Source organism: Myxine glutinosa, chromosome 5 (genome assembly GCF_964187855.1).
Source record: "Myxine glutinosa chromosome 5, kmMyxGlut1.1, whole genome shotgun sequence".
Classification (NCBI taxonomy): Eukaryota; Metazoa; Chordata; class Myxini; order Myxiniformes; family Myxinidae; genus Myxine; species Myxine glutinosa.
In genome coordinates this window covers 85402348-85420306 of record NC_136265.1, presented here as the reverse complement: position 1 = coordinate 85420306, position 17959 = coordinate 85402348, and the positions used below count along the sequence as shown (strand labels likewise).

General features: G+C 44.9%; 2 protein-coding genes across 2 annotated transcripts in view; both read left to right on the top strand.

Annotated features, from left to right (window-relative positions):
- The window catches only part of LOC144892143 (uncharacterized), a 37981-nt gene extending 23072 nt beyond the window's left edge, over nt 1–14909 (top strand). Inside the window, exons 2-5 of the mRNA XM_078777374.1 lie at nt 2031–2225; nt 4469–4579; nt 14534–14663; nt 14858–14909. Coding sequence (XP_078633500.1) covers nt 2042–2225; nt 4469–4579; nt 14534–14663; nt 14858–14909 — 477 coding nt within the window. The 5' untranslated portion in view covers nt 2031–2041. The remainder of the gene's footprint in view (nt 1–2030; nt 2226–4468; nt 4580–14533; nt 14664–14857) is intronic.
- LOC144892324 (uncharacterized) lies at nt 14893–16965 on the top strand. Its single transcript, XM_078778309.1, has one exon. It carries the CDS (start codon nt 14935–14937, stop codon nt 16564–16566), a length of 1632 nt encoding a protein of 543 aa, XP_078634435.1. The 5' UTR covers nt 14893–14934; the 3' UTR covers nt 16567–16965.
- Nucleotides 16966–17959: the final 994 nt, after the last annotated feature.

The following is a 17959-nucleotide window of genomic DNA, read 5'->3' as shown; positions in this document are numbered from 1 at the left end:
TCATGAATTGCTGCAAAAGAGGCTTTTATTTGGTGTCAAATGTGGCAGAGTCTTCAGTACGGAGGCTAAATGGAGCAAGAACTGTTTTTTTGGGGCATAGTCCGTCGGGCATTGCTGTCTGGACAGTGTTTGTCTGTCTGCCCATCCGGTGTATGGAATGTCTGTCCCTTCTGCCGGCATTTTGCAGGTTTATTCCATTTAAAATCTGTTTTCTCTGCAACTGTTGATCAGATTGACATTAAATTTTCACCATGGGAGTGCCTCTTCTTTTAGAATGTTCAATGATGAGTATGATGTCATAAGTTACGTGGTGCTGGTGCCATCTTTGAAAAACCGAAAAACTTTGCACTTATACATCTACGAAACCTTTCCATGGAAAAAATTGAAAGGTGGCTCATTGTAAAGTACTCCACAATTACTGCAACAACACAAACAACAACAGGCATTTTAAAGGCCATTTTCCCTGCTAGAGCGGGGGTTAGCCTTGCGGGCCCCATGATCATCTTCTCCATTTTGCCCTATTTTCTGCATCTCCCCTTGCTCACCCCCTTGCCCGCATTTCTTCTTCCACCATCTTTCGCCAAGTCTTTCTCAGTCTTCCCCGTCCTCTACTTCCTTCCGCATTCATTTCCATCACTCTTCTCAACCAGTCACTGTCATCCTTCCTCAACACATGACCAAACCATCTCAACCTGTTTCTCTTCACAGCATCCATCACATGCTCTATTCCCATCATCTTTCGCAATTCATAATTTGTCTTCCTCTCTCTCAACGATACTCCACAAATCCACCGAACCATTCACATTTCCACCCTTTCCAGCCTTCGTTGCTACTCTATGTTCAATGTTCATTACCCATGTCTTGCTCCCATAAATCATAACACTTCACACACATGCAGCATACACCTTTCACTTCAGCCTCAACAACACTCCCCTCCTCGTCAGTACGCCACTCAGTTCCCGAAACTTTTTCCATGCACATCTCACTCCAGCAACCGTCGCCAAGTCTGATCCACCTTCTCCATTCAGCATGTCTCCTCGGTAGCAAAATGTTTTCACACCTTCCAGCTTCACGCAGTCTCCAAGATCCAACTCAGCATTTCCTCCATCTGCAGCTCCCTCTGTGCACACCTTACACTTGAATGTTGCTGCCACACTGGTTAATGACCCCCTCAGACCACTACATTTTTGATGAACCCACTCAGCGCACATTGTACATTGAATGGAGTTCACTCCGACACCTTTCCTGCACACAGCACACGGCCACTTCCCAGTTCTTTCCACCTCGCCACATGCTTTACCACTTGCCATCACCTTCGTTTTTCCGATATTCACCTTCAGACCTTTTGTCTCCATACATTCCTTCCACTTGTTCATCTTCTCCTTCAGTCCATCCATACTTTCTGCAATCAACACCAGATCATCTGCACACAACAACTCCCACGGTAAACCCTCCTTTACGTTCCGAGCCAGCACCTCCATCACAGCTACAAATAGTAGTGGACTTGGTACTGACCCCTGATGCACTCCCACCTTCACCTCAAACTCGCCACTGTTCCTGTCCTTCGTCCTTTCAGCTGTGCGCACTCTTTTTTACATTGCCATCACTACTCTGATCAACCATTGCTCCACTCTTAACTTCCTCAATGCCCATGTCACAACTTCGCGTGGAACCCTATCGAATGCTTTCTCCAGATCAACAAACTCAAGAAACAACTTCTTCCTCTTCTCCATGTACTTCTCCTGCAACTGCCTCACAATAAAAAGCCCGTCTGTCGTTCCTCTTACTGGCATAAATCCAAACTGCATTTCGTCGATCTTCACAAGTACTGCAACATGTCCAATTTGTTTTTTTGGGTGTCACAAGGTGTGCGATGTGTGTGGTGAAAGTTTAAGGTACTGCAAATGATTTTGGGAGAGGATAAGGTCTGAATTACAGAGGTACTTCACATGTCAGTGCTGTGTGGGATCCAGGGACTCAGAGTGGAGCAAACATCAGGAAGAGTGGTATGTCTTTTTGCCTCTCTATAGGTTCACCCACGATGTATGCTCAAGTTGGCTGTTGGAAGGATTCCTGTGGTGTGCAGCCAGAATTGGAACAGCCAACTGTGCTCGTTTGTGGAATAAAGGTTGAGGAGCTGGAAGGATCTTCTGAGATTCTGCAGATAAAAATAGAGGATGTGAACTCCTTTCGTCTGGAAGAGGAGCAAAGCGACCAGCTGAATGGTGAGTTGTGTGATCGACATCACTTCTGATGGGATCTGTGTTTGTTTGGTGCCCAGTTTTATTTTTCCCGATACTTGATAGAGGTTATTGGAAGGCCGAGAGCAGAATGGAAGGGGATACAATGTTATCATAAAATGTTGGAGCAGAATGGAAGGGAATGAAAATGGAAAATAGGAAACAACAACAGCAGAGTCGATGTGAGGCTGAGATGAAGGGCAGCGGAGAAGAACACGTGGGGGTGAAGAAGCTGCACACAAATTGAATGAAACAAAAGAAGAAATGGAAGGAGAAAGAGGGGATGAAACATCAAAGTAACAAACCTACAAACAATCGAAATGCGGTGAGGTGGTGAGGAAAAATATCACAATGACCTGTAAAAAGGGATTGCTTTGTAATGGAGTAATTTGGGATGGAAAAGTTCATGGGTGGATGGGGTTTCATCTGAAATGATGGTGAACAGCTGTCTTGAAGACTTGGAGGGAAGAATGAAATTGAAGAGAATGTGGAAGTTGTTTTCACTGGTGGTTAAAGAAGAGGAATAAAGGAGGTGAGCAGTGATTCTGTTTTTTTGATTTTCACCAGAATGGGGTTGCCGCTGGACCGCGTGCATCCTGCAGACACCTTAGCAGCACTCCATCATGCTGCCGATGGCGGCTTTGTTGATGGATAACAGTTCAAGTCTGTGAAGGAAGGACTTTCCACAATAGAGGGTGTCCAATCTTGCTTTGCAGGCCAACACAAAAATGTGGTTTCCCCCAATAAAGGTCATAGCTGATGGTGAGACCCAAAAGTTTGAGTCACTGAACTTCTTCATGAGGATTGTTAAGAAAGGAGATGGGAGGGTTTGACAGAATATCCTTCTGGAGAGAAAGATTGAGAGTGTGAGATTTGGCAGTATGGAAAGACATATTCCAATTGTTTGAGCCGCTTGTGATTATATAAAGGTTTGAACAGAGGGAAGAAGGTGCTGTCTGTCTCTCTGAAGGACGAGGGATATCGCAGCAGAGGGTGTCGTGGAACATGTCTTTCAATCCTGACAAATCTCCCCCCCCCCCCCCCCCCCACTTGCCCATATACTTTCTCAATAATTTTCAAGAAGAAGTTCTGTCACTCAAGCTTTTGGGTCTCACTATCTGCCATGATCTTTCCTGGGAAATCCACATTTCCGAGCTGGCCTCCAAAGCCAGTTGCCGACTGGGTATCATCCGTCATGCGAAGTCCTTCCTTGGCACGACTGAGCTGCTCACCACTGGCAAAGCTTTCATCCACAGCTTGATGGAGCAATGCTCTCCCTTCTGGGCTGGTGCTCCTGTTTCACACCGAGCTCTGCTTCGTGTAAGTTTTGACACTATTTTGGTGTCTAAATTTCTTTTTTTCCCCATGCAAAAACACATTCTCATCCATATTCCAGTATTTATAACAATAAAAGTAATTTGCAAGCACACATTAGAAATGCGCTTTCGAAGAATTTTTATGCAAACCACAAGGAAAGACACCTTTCATCTGCTGAGGACGTGAGATACTGTTACCAAGCCATGGCCCTTCAGCTGCTCGCGAATGATCAACAATTATTCACCCAGGGGTGGTGTATTGATGTCCTCAAGAGCCAATCACAGCTCTCGATTGGCTCTCGAGCCAATCAAGAGGTTGGCTCGACTCAACCCAGCAAGACGTACAGCAAACCAGACATGCTAAGACCTGGGAGATTTCAACTGCACATTATTTGGGCCTCTGGAAGTTTCTGCAGGAGCAAATATATCTTCTTTATTTATTCGACATCATTCGGTTGTAAATGAACACTCGTTTTACTCTGCGCGCGTTGCACATCACATGCAGCGAATTTCACCTCCTCTGCCGTGGAGTTATTGTTATTTAAAAAAAACAACGCTTCTGTACACCGCCATTGAGGGTTGGTTTGCAGGCCGACGTCTGCAATTCTATTGGAAGAGACATATTCACTCTTGTATGGAAAATGTTTTTCGAGTCTGTTTTATCCTCAAAATGGACAGCAGTGAACACACATTTTTGTTAAAGATTGGCCTTTAAAACCTACCTTTATGAAGGAGGACATCTGTACAAACACACAAACTGACATTGTGCTTTATATGGTATATGGCACCGGCTATGCATGTGACACAAGACTGCCTTTGCATGTGACACAAGACTGCCTATGCATGTGACACAAGATTGCCTTTGCATGTGACACAAGAGTGCCTGCATTTCATAAAAGTTACTTTTCCTAGATTTATTTGTGAAAGTGGAAGTGAAAACTGAGCACGACATTGATGTTCACCTGGATCGAGCTGAAACAAATGATGCTGAACCTTCTTTCTTCAAGAACCATCCCCATGAAGGTTTCTGTCAATGTTTCTACATTTTGATTTGATCGGTTTGATGATGAACTTTGGTGTTAAGAAAAAAAGAACCCGACATTATGATTTCATTGCTTTTAGAAAATAACCATGATGGTCGTAGATCAATTTCTCAAACATCAATTATCCCCTTCATTATTACATAAAATAATTTAAACAATATGCCTTGTTGAAGCCTAATCTCATTATCTCTTATTTTAACACAGCAAATGTATGTCGTTATGTCGTTATGTATGTCGTTATGTTCATATGCGATGAAAACGTCTTCTTCTTCAAATAAAATTAACACCCTCTTTATTAACCCTCTTAATTGCGTTAAGACTGCTGAGACCCCCTCAGACCTTTGATGACCCTTTAATACCCCCAAGACCCTTCAGACCACCAAGACCCCTGATGACTCAAAATACCCTGAAGACCCCAAACACCCCAAAGACCCAAAACACCCTTCAAGGCCCTGAGGCTCAAAAGACCCTGAATACCCAAAAACCCAAAACACCCCGAAGACCCAAAACGCCCTGAAGACCCAAAACACAAAACTCCTCCGCTTCCGGTTTCTCGATCGAGGTGGCGACTTATGATCTCTCCAGGCATCAAAAGTTTGAGTATTTTTCCATTCGTGTGTTTGTCAAATTTCCACTCGTTATTTTATTTTCGATGCGTTATTGTGTGCTTCTAGTTAGTTTTGGTTTGAAATTCACGCAACTTGTAATTAATAAATCGTTTTCTGTTTGCTCCACGTGCGCGGCCTTGTAACTTGAGGTTTCCCCTGCCGGTGTCTGTTTCTTCAAGTTCCTTCCTTCGCTGTATTGCTTGGTTCTTAGATTTTTCTCTTCTCCCCTGAACTTCCCTGAATACCTACTCTTTGTCTAACGTTTTAAATACCCCTCCCCCCCAAAAAAAAACCAAAAAAAAACATTTATTTCCTTTTCTCCACATGTGCTGTTGTCTCAGTGTGTGCTTCGGTCCATGTGCTTCGGTCCATGTGCTTCTGTCCTCGTGCTTCTGTCCTCTTGCTTCTCTCCACGTGCTTCTCCCACGTGCTTCTCCCACGTGCTTCTCCAACGTGCTTCTCTCCACGTGCTTCTCTCCACGTGCTTCTCTCCACGTGCTTCTCTCCACGTGCTTCTCTCCACGTGCTTCTCCCCACGTGCTTCTCGCCACGTGCTTCTCGCCACGTGCTTCTCGCCACGTGCTTCTCGCCACGTGCTTCTCGCCACGTGCTTCTCTCCACGTGCTTCTCCCCACGTGCTTCTCGCCACGTGCTTCTCGCCACGTGCTTCTCTCCACGTGCTTCTCTCCACGTGCTTCTCGCCACGTGCTTCTCGCCACGTGCTTCTCGCCACGTGCTTCTCGCCACGTGCTTCTCTCCACGTGCTTCTCCCCACGTGCTTCTCGCCACGTGCTTCTCGCCACGTGCTTCTCGCCACGTGCTTCTCGCCACGTGCTTCTCGCCACGTGCTTCTCACCACGTGCTTCTCGCCACGTGCTTCTCGCCACGTGCTTCTCTCCACGTGCACTGTCTTGCCCCGCCCCCTTTATCCCCTTGTCTTCCACCTTTTGCCCTGCTCACGTGACACGTGGTTTGCCCCTCCAGGCTCCCTCTCCCCGTCGATATTTTGTGAATATAAGATTATTTTTCACGGTTTTGTTTAAATATTATTTAAATATGTTTAAACTTTCCCCTGCAATGTTTTATTCGGTGGTATATTACAACACGCTGTTTTTCTTCCTATTTAAAAGGCTTTTTTAAATTTCCTCTTCAATTCATTCCACTTCCAAAAAATATTCAATCTCTTACAATTCTTCCTCACTACATGCTCTAAACTCACCTTCATTTCACCCCTCCTCTATCATTTTTAAACGGATCTCTGATTTGAAAATCACAATAAACCCAATTTGTGATAAATGTTTGTTTTTCATAAATCATCCACTTTCTAAACTCCCCCCTCACACCTCCCCTCCTAAACTTCCTCAACCCCCCTCCCTTTCCATTCTCCCCCATCACCCCTCCCCTCTTAAACTCCCCCCTTGCCCCTCCCCTCCAATTCTCCCCCTTGTCCCTCCCCTCCTAAACTCCCACCTCCCCCTCCTCTCCAAATCTCCCACTCTGCCCCTCCCCTTTAAATCTCCCCCCACCCCTTCAAAACTCCCCCCTCACCCCTCCCCTTCAAATCTCCCCCCCTACCATCTTACTCCAATTCTCCCCCCTCCCCCCTCCTCCTCAAAGCTGCCTCCTCCCCACTTCGTCTCACTTCCTTCTACCTTCCTCTGCCCTCCCCCCCCCTCCCCCCCAACAACTCCTCACTGTGCCTCATGCCATCACCATCAAACCTTTTGTCCTCCCCATCTTTCCCTTTCTTGTAACTTCTGTAATCTCTGACACACTATCAACAGCTCTCCTGACCTCCCCCTCTCATCCTTCATCTGACCGTACCCCTGTCCTCCACCCGATGCTCCCCCTCCCTCTTCATTAACAGTATGGACCTCAAACATCCGGGGCCTTCGCTCAAACCTGACTGATCTCTCCATACAGGTTGCTTCTGACAATCCAGACTTGATCTGCTTAACAGAAACTTTTCTCCTTCAAGATGTCTCCGATTCCTTAATATCTCTTCCTGGTTACTCCCTGAAGGTATTGGAAAGAGTGTTGGAGAGGAGGATAAGGAAGAAAGTGAAGATCGACGAAATGCAGTTTGGATTTATGCCAGGAAGAGGAACAACAGACGCGCTTTTCATTGTGAGGCAGTTGCAGGAGAAGTACATGGAGAAGAGGAAGAAGTTGTGTTTTGGGTTTGTTGATCTGGAGAAAGCATTCAATAGGGTTCCACGCAAAGTATTGACATGGGCATTGAGGAAGTTAGGAGTGGAGGAATGGTTGATCAGAGTAGTGATGGCAATGTACAAAAGAGCGCGCACAGCTGTATGGACGAAGGACGGGAACAGTGGTGAGTTTGAGGTGAAGGTGGGAGTGCATCAGGGGTCGGTACTAAGTCCACTACTATTTGTAGCTGTGATGGAGGTGTTGGCTCAGAACGTAAAGGAGGGTTTACCGTGGAAGTTGTTGTATGCAGATGATCTGGTGTTGATTGCGGAAAGTATGGATGGACTGAAGGAAAAGATGAACAAGTGGAAGGAATGTATGGAGACAAAAGGTCTGAAGGTGAATATCGGAAAGACGAATGTGATGGCAAGTGGTAAAGCATGTGGTGAGGTGGAAAGAACTGGGAAGTGGCCGTGTGCTGTGTGCAGGAAGGGTGTCGGAGTGAACTCCATTCAATGTACAATGTGCGCTGAGTGGGTTCATCAAAAATGTAGTGGTCTGAGAGGGTCATTTACCAGTGTGGCAGCTACATTCAAATGTAAGGTGTGCACAGAGGGAGCTGCAGATGGAGGAAATGTTGAGTTGGATCTTGGAGATGGGGTGAAGCTGGAAGGTGTGAAAACATTTTGCTACCTCGGAGACATGCTGAATGGAGAAGGTGGATCAGACTCGGCAACGGTTGCTCGAGTGAGATGTGCATGGAAGAAGGTTCGGGAACTGAGTGGCATGCTGATGAGGAGGGGAGTGTCGCTGAAGCTGAAGGGAAAGGTGTATGCTGCATGTGTGAGAAGTGTTATGATTTATGGGAGCGAGACATGGGTAATGAACGTAGAGCAGCAACGAAGGCTGGAAAGGGTGGATATGCGAATGGTTCGATGGATGTGCGGAGTATCGTTGAGAGAGAGGAAGACAAATGATGAATTGCGAAAGATGATGGGAATATTGCCTGTGATTGATGCTGTGAAGAGGAACAGGTTGAGATGGTTTGGTCATGTGTTGCGGAAGGATGAAAGTGACTGGTTGAGAAGAGTGATGGAAATTAATGTAGAAGGAAGTAGAGGACGGGGAAGACCGAGAAAGACTTGGCTAAAGATGTTGGAAGAAGAAATGCGGGCAAGGGGGTTAACAAGCAGAGATGCAGAAAATAGGGCAAGATGGAGAAGATTGTCATGGGGACCACAAGGCTAACCCCCGGTCTAGCAGGGAAAATGGCCTTTAAAATGCATGTTGTTGTTGTTGTTGGTTACTCCCTCCTCCAGTATGATAGACCTGAGCCTCGTCCTGGTGGTGTGATTGCTATCTTTATCAAAAACTTTCTTCTTCACTCTCCTTTCACTGCCCTCTCTCCTCCCCACCCCCAGGAGTACCTCTGGCTACGGATTCCTCTCGGCTCCCACCTTTTGTTCATATGTGTTCTGTACCGTCCTCCAAACAGTGATGACTCCATTTACATTTTGCGGTCTGACAACATGGACCAACTTCTATCCACTCATCCCAACTCTCTCTTCCTCATATGTGGCGACTTCAACTGTCATCAGGCCAGCTGGCTGGGTGTGGGTTCCTCTCTCGCGAGCCATGGCATCTCAGCAAAGGACTTCTGCGACTCATTGGGACTGACACAATCTGTCAATTTCCCGACCCGGATCTCAGTCAGTGGAGTATCTTCTCTTCTAGACTTGGTTATGACAAACTTCCCTGAAAATGTCTGCTGCTCTTCTTCTGCTCCAATCGGTTCTTCTGATCATGTGCTTGTTAAAGTGGATATCTCTCTGGCCATTCGTAGAGAGCCTTCTCAGCATCGACAAATCTAGCATTTCACTCAGGCCGAATGGCACGCTCTTCAAGCAGCCATCAATCATCTGGACTGGTCTCCCATCTCTACTGCCTCTGACATCAATTCTTCCTTGGAATTCTTCCAAAGTAAACTGCTCTCCCTCATGCACAGATTTATCCCATCTCCTCTTCAGTTGTCATACCCTTCCTCCCATCCATGGTACACTGAATCTTGTGGTGAGGCCGTTGCCCTGAAACAACATGCCTTTGCCTCTTGGAAGGCTAAACCAACTGAAGCCAATCTCAGTTCCTTTCACAAAGCTCGGAACAAGTGTGTGGCTACCCTCAGGAGTGCCAGGAAGCACTATCTCTCCACACTCAAGAAAGAACTCTCAAACCTGTCTCCTTCCTCCAAATCCTGGTGGCATCTGGTCCCCCTCCATCCCCTCCCTTACCTCAAATGGCTACACAGTTGACCCCGCACGTGACAAAGCCGAATGCTTCAACTCTGTGTTTGCCTCAAAATCTTGTGTCCCAAACCCATCTCTCTCTGTACCTACCTCACCCATTCGAACCCAGCTGCTCCTGGACTCTGTGTCCTTCTCTCCTGACAAGGTGGAGAAGTTTGTGTCAAACCTCGACTCTGATTCTGCAACTGGATCTGATGGCATCAGCCCACGGGTCCTAAAATCCTGCTCTTCCGCTCTACCTCACCCTCTCTCTGTTCTTTTCACCCTCTCTTTTGCTCAAGGTCATCTGCCAGCATCTTGGAAATCAGCAAACATTACTGCTTCACACAAAAAAGGTGCAAACACAGATCGTTGCAACTACAGACCAATCAGCCTGTTCCCAATTATCAGCAAAGTCATGAAATCCATGATTGCTTCGCATATCAAATCCTTCCTCTTCTCAAATGGCTTGATCTCCGATCATCAATTTGGATTCAGACCAGGACATTCTACTCTGGACATGCTGCTTCTGTTGTCTCAACGATGGATGGAGGTCCTCAATGCCAAACAGGAAATCAGAGCTGTCTCCCTTGACATATCACGTGCCTTCGATATGGTCTGGCACCCCGCTCTGCTCTCCAAACTCTCCTCCTATGGTATCCATGGAAATCTCCACGCATGGCTTGCGGACTTCCTCTCTGGTCAGAGTCAACGTGTGGCCCTGAATGGGTTTCTCTCATCTCCCCTTCCTGTTCAGGCTGGAGTTCCCCAAGGCAGTGTTCTGGGCCCTGTGCTTTTTCTGGTCTTCATCAATGATCTCTCCGGCTCTCTGGAAAATCCTCACTATCTCTTTGCTGATGACTACACTCTCTGCCGCTCCATTCCTCATCCCTCAGATCGGCAGTCTGCAGCCACCTCACTCTCTGCAGACCTGGACAAAATCACAGACTGGGCAAACAAGTGGAATATGCCTTTCAATCCTGACAAATCTCACACTCTTACTATGTCTCTCCGAAAAGACCGACTGGACAACCCTCCCATCTACTTTCTCAACAATCGTCTCCAAGAAGTTCTGTCACTCAAGCTTTTTGGTCTCACTATCTGCCATGATCTTTCCTGGGAAAACCACATTTCCATGCTGGCCTCCAAGCCAGTCCCCGACTGGGCATCCTCCGTCGTGCGAAGTCCTTCCTTGGCACACCTGAGCTCCTCACCACATACAAGCCTTTCATCCGCAGCTCAATGGAATACTGTTCTCCCCTCTGGGTCGGTGCTTCTGCCTCACACTTAGCTCAGCTTCACGCTGTTGAAACCAAAGCTTTCAGAATCATTGGAATCTCCCACGATGAAGCTAACTCCGAGGGCCTTTCACTCACTCACCGCAGGCAGGTTGTTGGTCTTTCTGTCTTCTACCGACTCCTCTTCGGCCTTGTTCCCCCAGCTCTCTCTGTGCTTTATCCCCCAAATAGTCCTGCAGGTCGCACAAGATCTGCCAGCAATTCTCTTCTGGTTAAACTGCCAAAATCAAGACTCTCTGCTCACCTTCACTCTTTCATTCCTCTTTTCTCCCGCTTCTGCATCAACAAATTCCCTCACTCTCTTCAATCCCACTCCTCCCGCCAGGTCTTTAAAACAGCTGTTCACCACCATCTCTTATCTTCTCCTATCCAAAACCTTGATCTTTTCTACCCCCCGCTAATTCACCCCAAATCCATTTTTGTGAAATTCCAACTTCTTTCCTGGAAGTCCTTGCAGTGTCCATGTGTTTTATACTTCTCCCACCTCCCCCCAAGCCCTCTCCCTCCCACAGTTCTCTCGATGTCCCTACTCTCAAATGTTGTGTTTGTGTACTTCCCACTCTCCCCATCTTGTCTACCGCTACCCTTATTATATGTTTTATGTGGCTGTTTGATTTTTTTTTGTGTGATTAATGTTAGCTCTTTCACGAGCCTTGATCTTGTATACAAAAAAAAAAAAAGATGGAGTCATCAGGAGGGATGGGATTCGGGTTTCAGCTGCTACTCCTCAACGCTAAAACCCATTCAAGCACAGCCAAGTGAGCCCTACAAAAATTTTTCCGAATGAGTGAGCCCTACAGAAAAAACACCCCGAAGACTCAAAACACCCCGAAGACCCAAAATACCCGGAAGAGCCAAAACATCCTGAAGACTCAAAACACACTGAAGACTACAAAGACTCTTCAAGACCCAAAATACGCTGAAGACCCCAAAGACCCCGAAAACCCAAAACACCCCAAAGACCCAAAATAACCTTGAAAGCCCTTAGGCTCAAAATTACGCTGAAGACCCAAAAGACCCTGAAGACTCTTAAAGACCCAGAGGAAACAAAAGACTCTTAAGACCCAAAAGCCTCTGAAGACAACGTCGACCCAAAATACCCTGAAGACCCAAAACACCCCAAAGACCCAAAATAACCTTGAAGACCCAGAGGATCCAAAACACTCTGAAGACCCAAATGTCCCTGAAGACCCAAAACACCATGAAGACCCAAAAGACACCAAAATGGTCAAAGATGCCTATCCCTCTGAAACGACGTGTGGTGATGCGCGTGGAGCGTGCCGAGTCACACTCGTATTGTAAATGATAACACACTGAGCAGTATAATAATTAAAAATTCTTTATTAATAGCCTGACGTTTCAAGAACAAACTAGTTCTCTTCCTCAGAAGCATTGAGTATGGTGTTAACCATTAAGTTCTGTTGGGGACGGTTCACGTGATGGATTGGTCCAAGTCCTTGCCAATCACAGGGCTTCCCTGTATTCAAATGACTCCGTTTGAGTACCATTTTTGACGTTGAAATTCATTACGGAGTGGTATGTATGTGGGGTGTAAGTCGATGTGTCGGTTTTTATCAGAGTACTAGGCCTCGACAATCTCGTGGTTCACTCTCAAAGATCCTGTGCCAAGGATCGTGGTCTGATTCCATGAGAATGTGTGTTGGTCTGTGTGTATGTGTGTTGCAACCAATGACAACCTGTCTTGTCGTCTTACAGCACGTCTTACAGCACGTCTGGCCTTGTGGCTGGTGTTCACTTAGCCTTGTGCTTAAGCGTTTGGATGTTTGGCCCACGTAATTGGCTTCACAATCTTCACATTTTATGTTGTAGATGGCATTCTTTCTGTCATATTTGTTCACCTGGCCTTTTGGCTATGACAGCTGTGCTCGTAAGGATGCTTGTGGTTTGTGGATGATGTTGATGTTGTATTCACGGAGAATGCGGCTTGTGGTTTCGGAAGTGTGTTGTATGTATGTAAGTGCCACCGTGTGTGGAGGTGTGGTTGGATGGTTGTTGTTGTAGTTGGATTTCCGGCGACAAGATTTGATGAATGCATTTGTGTAGTGGTTTTCTCGCAGTAATTGAGTGACGTGCAGCATTTCCATCCTGCGGTGTTCATGGTCACTGCAGTGTTTTTTTTGCACGATCTACTAAGCTGCGAACACAACCTATTTTGTAGCAGGTGGGATGGCCACGACGGCAATCCAATACTTTGTCTGTGTTAGAAGGTTTACGGTGCACCTGCGTGTGTAGCTTGTCGTTTCCGTCGCCGGAAATCCAAATCCAAATTGAAGAGTGTCGTCGTTTTTATAACATTATTATTGTGCATTTCCTTAATTTGTTGTGTTTGCATGTTGTTGGCTTTGGAATAGAGAGAAAGAGAAAGAGAAAGAGACAGAAAGAGAGAGAGAGAGAGACAGAAAAAGAAAGCGACTGAAAGCAACTTTTGAAGCTCTTTTATTATCAAGGGAAGAAAAATACACAGGTCATACAAATAATAATAAAATCACCAATTCCAAACACACCCAACAACAACAAAAAAAACCCTTTGACACTAAAATAAAACATTTAGCACGCCATTATCAAATTTACAAAAAACCCACCCTTAACACACCATCTTTTCACAAAGGTTTACAAATCTTGTTTCATTTGACAAAAAGAAAATTCCATACGTAACCTTGCCATGACAAGAGCCTGAAAAACAATTTCGACATCACATAAAATATCAGCATTTGCAAGGAGCTTTGCTTTTCTTGTCTTAGAGGGTGCCAATTTTCCAATGGAAATCAATAAATTAACATGAGCAGTCTCAGAGCTCTTTTTCACACTGATTGGTATCCCCCAAAAAAAAAAAAAAAACTGTGGAGAAAAAGGTTCAAACGATGAAATAACGGTGATTTTTAAAAAAAGAATGGAGTGTCTTGCACAATCTACATATGTGTGAAAAAGGTCTTCAGAAAGCATACAAAAAGGACGTTACATTGAATTTGCCTCATTACCTTCGCAAAAGCGGAAGGTTATGTTTTGATCGCTGTGTATTTATTTGTATGTCTGTGTGTGTGTGTGTGTGTATGTTATTCGCATAACTCAAAAAGTATTCAACCGAATTGCATGAAATTTGGTGGGATGATTGGTTATTATACGGGACACATTTGATTAGATTTTGGGAGCAATCGGGTCAAAGGTCAAGGTCAAGGTCACGAAAAGGTCAAAATCGTATTTTTTTTTTGTCATAACTCGGTCAATTCTTATCCGATTTGCATGAAATCAGCACCAAACTGTTCACTGTTCTGTTCCCTACACTCCCATGCCAAGTACAGAACAGTAGCTGCGGCGAAGGTATGCGCTCTACCGAGTGCCCGTTCTAGTTAAAACAATGTAATAAAACGTTGGAGGGCAACACAAAGGGAGATAGAGAGAGAGAGAGAGAGAGATAGAGATAGAGATTTTTTTTTTTTTTTGCCTTTTGTAGGTGAAGATTTACCTCCCAAATTTTTTTCATTTTTTCTGCAGTGGAACAAATCCATGTTCGTGCATTTGTCAGGGCATGTGAATCTTATTTCTTTCTACAGGTCATTTGTTGTTGTATTTACAGGTGAATCCACTGAATCTGCAAGGGAGGCTGCACCTACTTCTATGAACGGCGCAGACAAACACCTGCAGGACTCGCCAACTGAAACAAAGAAGAGGACGTTTTACAAACGAGAGAAACCGAATGAGGAAATGTCTTCAATGCATAATTGTCACTCAAAGAAAGATGAAAAATGCCGAAGCAAATGCCCAGTTTGTGGAAAATCTTTCAGTCATTCATCCAGCTTTACAACACACATGAGAATTCACAGTGGAGAGTGCCCATACATATGCACGAGTTGTGGAAAATCTTTTAATCGGCCATCTCACCTAAAATCACACATGGTAGTTCACAGTGGAGAACACCCGTACAAATGCGCAAGTTGTGGAAAAACATTTAATCAGCCATCCACCCTTAAAACACACATGGTAGTTCACAGTGGAGAACACCCATACAAATGCACAGTTTGTGGAAAATCTTTTAATCAGCAATCCACCCTTAAAACACACATGGTAATTCACAGTGGAGAACACCCATACAAATGCACAGTTTGTGGAAAATCTTTTAATCAGTCATCCAACCTTAAAACACACCTGCGAATTCACAATGATGAACGCCCATACAAATGCACAAGTTGTGGGAAATATTTTAATCGGTCATCTCACCTTAAAAGACACATGGCAGTTCACAGTGGAGAACTCCCATACAAATGCACAAGTTGTGGAAAAACATTTAATCAGTCATCTCACCTTAAAACACACATGAGAATTCACAATGATGAACGCCCAAACAAATGCCCAGTTTGTGGAAAATCCTTCAGTCATTCATCCAGCTTTACAACACATCTGCGAAAACACAATTGTGAGCGTCCATACGAATGTACAAGTTGTGGGAAATTTTTTAATCGGCCATCCAGCCTTAAAAGACACGTGAGAATTCACAGTGGAGAACGCCCGTACAAATGCACAAGTTGTGGGAAATCTTTTCATTGGTCAACCAACCTTAAAGCACACATGATAATTCACAGTGGAGAACGCCCATACAAATGCATCAGTTGTGGGAAATCTTTTCATCGGTCATCCAACCTTAAAAGACACGTGATAATTCACAGTGGAGAACGCCCGTACAAATGCACAAGTTGTGGGAAATCTTTTCATTGGTCATCCTCCCTTAAATCACACATGAGAATTCACAATGATGAACGCCCATTCAAATGCACAAGTTGTGGAAAAACATTTAATCAGCCATCCACCCTCAAAGTACATGTGAGAATTCACAGTGGAGAACGCCCGTACAAATGCACAAGTTGTGTTAAATCTTTTAATCAGTCATCCTCCCTTAAATCACACGTGAGAATTCACAATGATAAACGCCCATACAAATGCAAAAGTTGTGGAAAATCTTTTCATTGGTCATCCACCCTTAAATCACACTTGAGAATTCACAATGATGAACGCCCGTACAAATGCACAAGTTGTGAAAAAACATTTAATCGGCCATCCACCCTTAAAGTACACGTGAGAATTCACAGTGGAGAGCGCCCATACAAATGCATCAGTTGTGGAAATTTTTTTAATCATTCATCCAGCCTTAAAAGACACATGATAATTCACAATAATGGTGAACGCCCATACAAATGCCCAAGTTGTGGAAAATCTTTTAATCAGTCATCCCATGTTAAAACACACATGATAATTCACAATAATTGCGAACGCTCATACAAATGCACAATTTGTGGAAAAACATTTAATCGGCCATCCACTCTAAAAATACACGTGGGAATTCACAGTGGAGAGCGCCCGTACAAATGCACAAGTTGTGGTAAAAATTTTAATCGGGCATCTTACCTCAAATTACACAAGATAATTCACAGTGGTGAACGCCCATATAAATGCACAAGTTGTAGAAAAAAATTTAATCGGGCATCTTACCTCAAATTACACAAGATAATTCACAGTGGTGAACGCCCATACAAATGCACAAGTTGTGGAAAATCTTTCAAACAATCATCCCACCTAAAAACACACATGACAATTCACAATGGAAAACGCCTGTAGAAATGCACAATTTGTGGAAAGTCTTTCATGAATACATCCACCCTTAAAATATACATGAGAATACACAATGGAGAACATTCATACAAACACACAGTTTGAGGAAATAATTCAATCATTCGTGCAACCTCAAAATCCATTTAAAAAGACGGATAGCATAACAACGGTGCAGCCGGGCTTGGATCTACCAAGTGGAAGACCAGACATTTGACCAGATCCTCAGCTTTGATTGGTGGATGTTTGTGAATGACATACACCGGACAGCCGGCCAAACGCTGTTCCAGATGGCATTGCTCTGCGGGCTACACTGTAAAATGGCTGCCAAACAACTTCACCATTTACATCATCAAATTTTTTTTGTCGACCAATTTATCTCGAGATCAATAAATTTCATACTGATCGGTTCAAGCATTCTACTTGTCGATTTCTGATGTCATAATGAAGGAACCTATGACATCATCATTAACATATGTAATTCCCCATGGGGAGTACTTTACAATGAGCCACCTTTCAATTTTTTTTCCATGGAGCGGTTTCAGAGATATAGAGGTGCAAAGTTTATCGTTTTTTTCAGAGATGGCACCCGTACCACATGACCAATGTCATAATTATCATTAAAAAATTCGACAGGAGGTACACCAATGGTGAAAATTTTGTGTCAATTTGACCAACGTTTGCAGAGAAAATGAATTTTAAGGGGGAAAAAACCCCGCAAAATGCAGATGGAAGGAACACACATACAAACTGTTACGGATTCGTCACTTCCGCTGGGGGTGGTTTTCACCCACTGGACATGTTTCTGATATGTATTATTATTAGTTTCACAGGGTTTGTTGTTTCACGAACGGTTATCAGGAGTTAAGCAGGATAACTGTGGGTGAAACAGGAAACCGAAGGAGAAGACAATGAGTTGAAGAGGAAGAAGTAGCGCGAAAAAGTTGGAGAGGACGCGTGACGTCAGCGCTCCGTAACGAGCCAGGTTTAGCGACAGCCGCGAGGGGATTTTGAGTTCCTGGAAGGAACATCCGGCGATAAGAGTATTCGCTGGAGTGGAGAAATCTGCGTAGACAGATTTTGGGGCACTGAGATTTCGACGAATTCTCATCTCGTTGCATCGGCTCAAGCCAGAGCCATCGACCATCTTGCACCCCGTGCGTCGGGCACCTGTGAAGGTTTGCTTCGTGTCATCTTCACCCCAACATCCTACCATCTGCCGGGGATGGGTGTGTGCGACCGCTTCGTCTCCAATTACGTTGCGGTTTGCTCAGGGAGCGGTGAAGGCCCGCCTCTGAAGGGCGCCGTTGTACAGTTTGGCGGGAAGAGCACCCTTGCCCACTGTACACGCTTGGGATATCGACTGGAGAGCGAGATTCGGGCTTCGACCGGATTTCGTTCC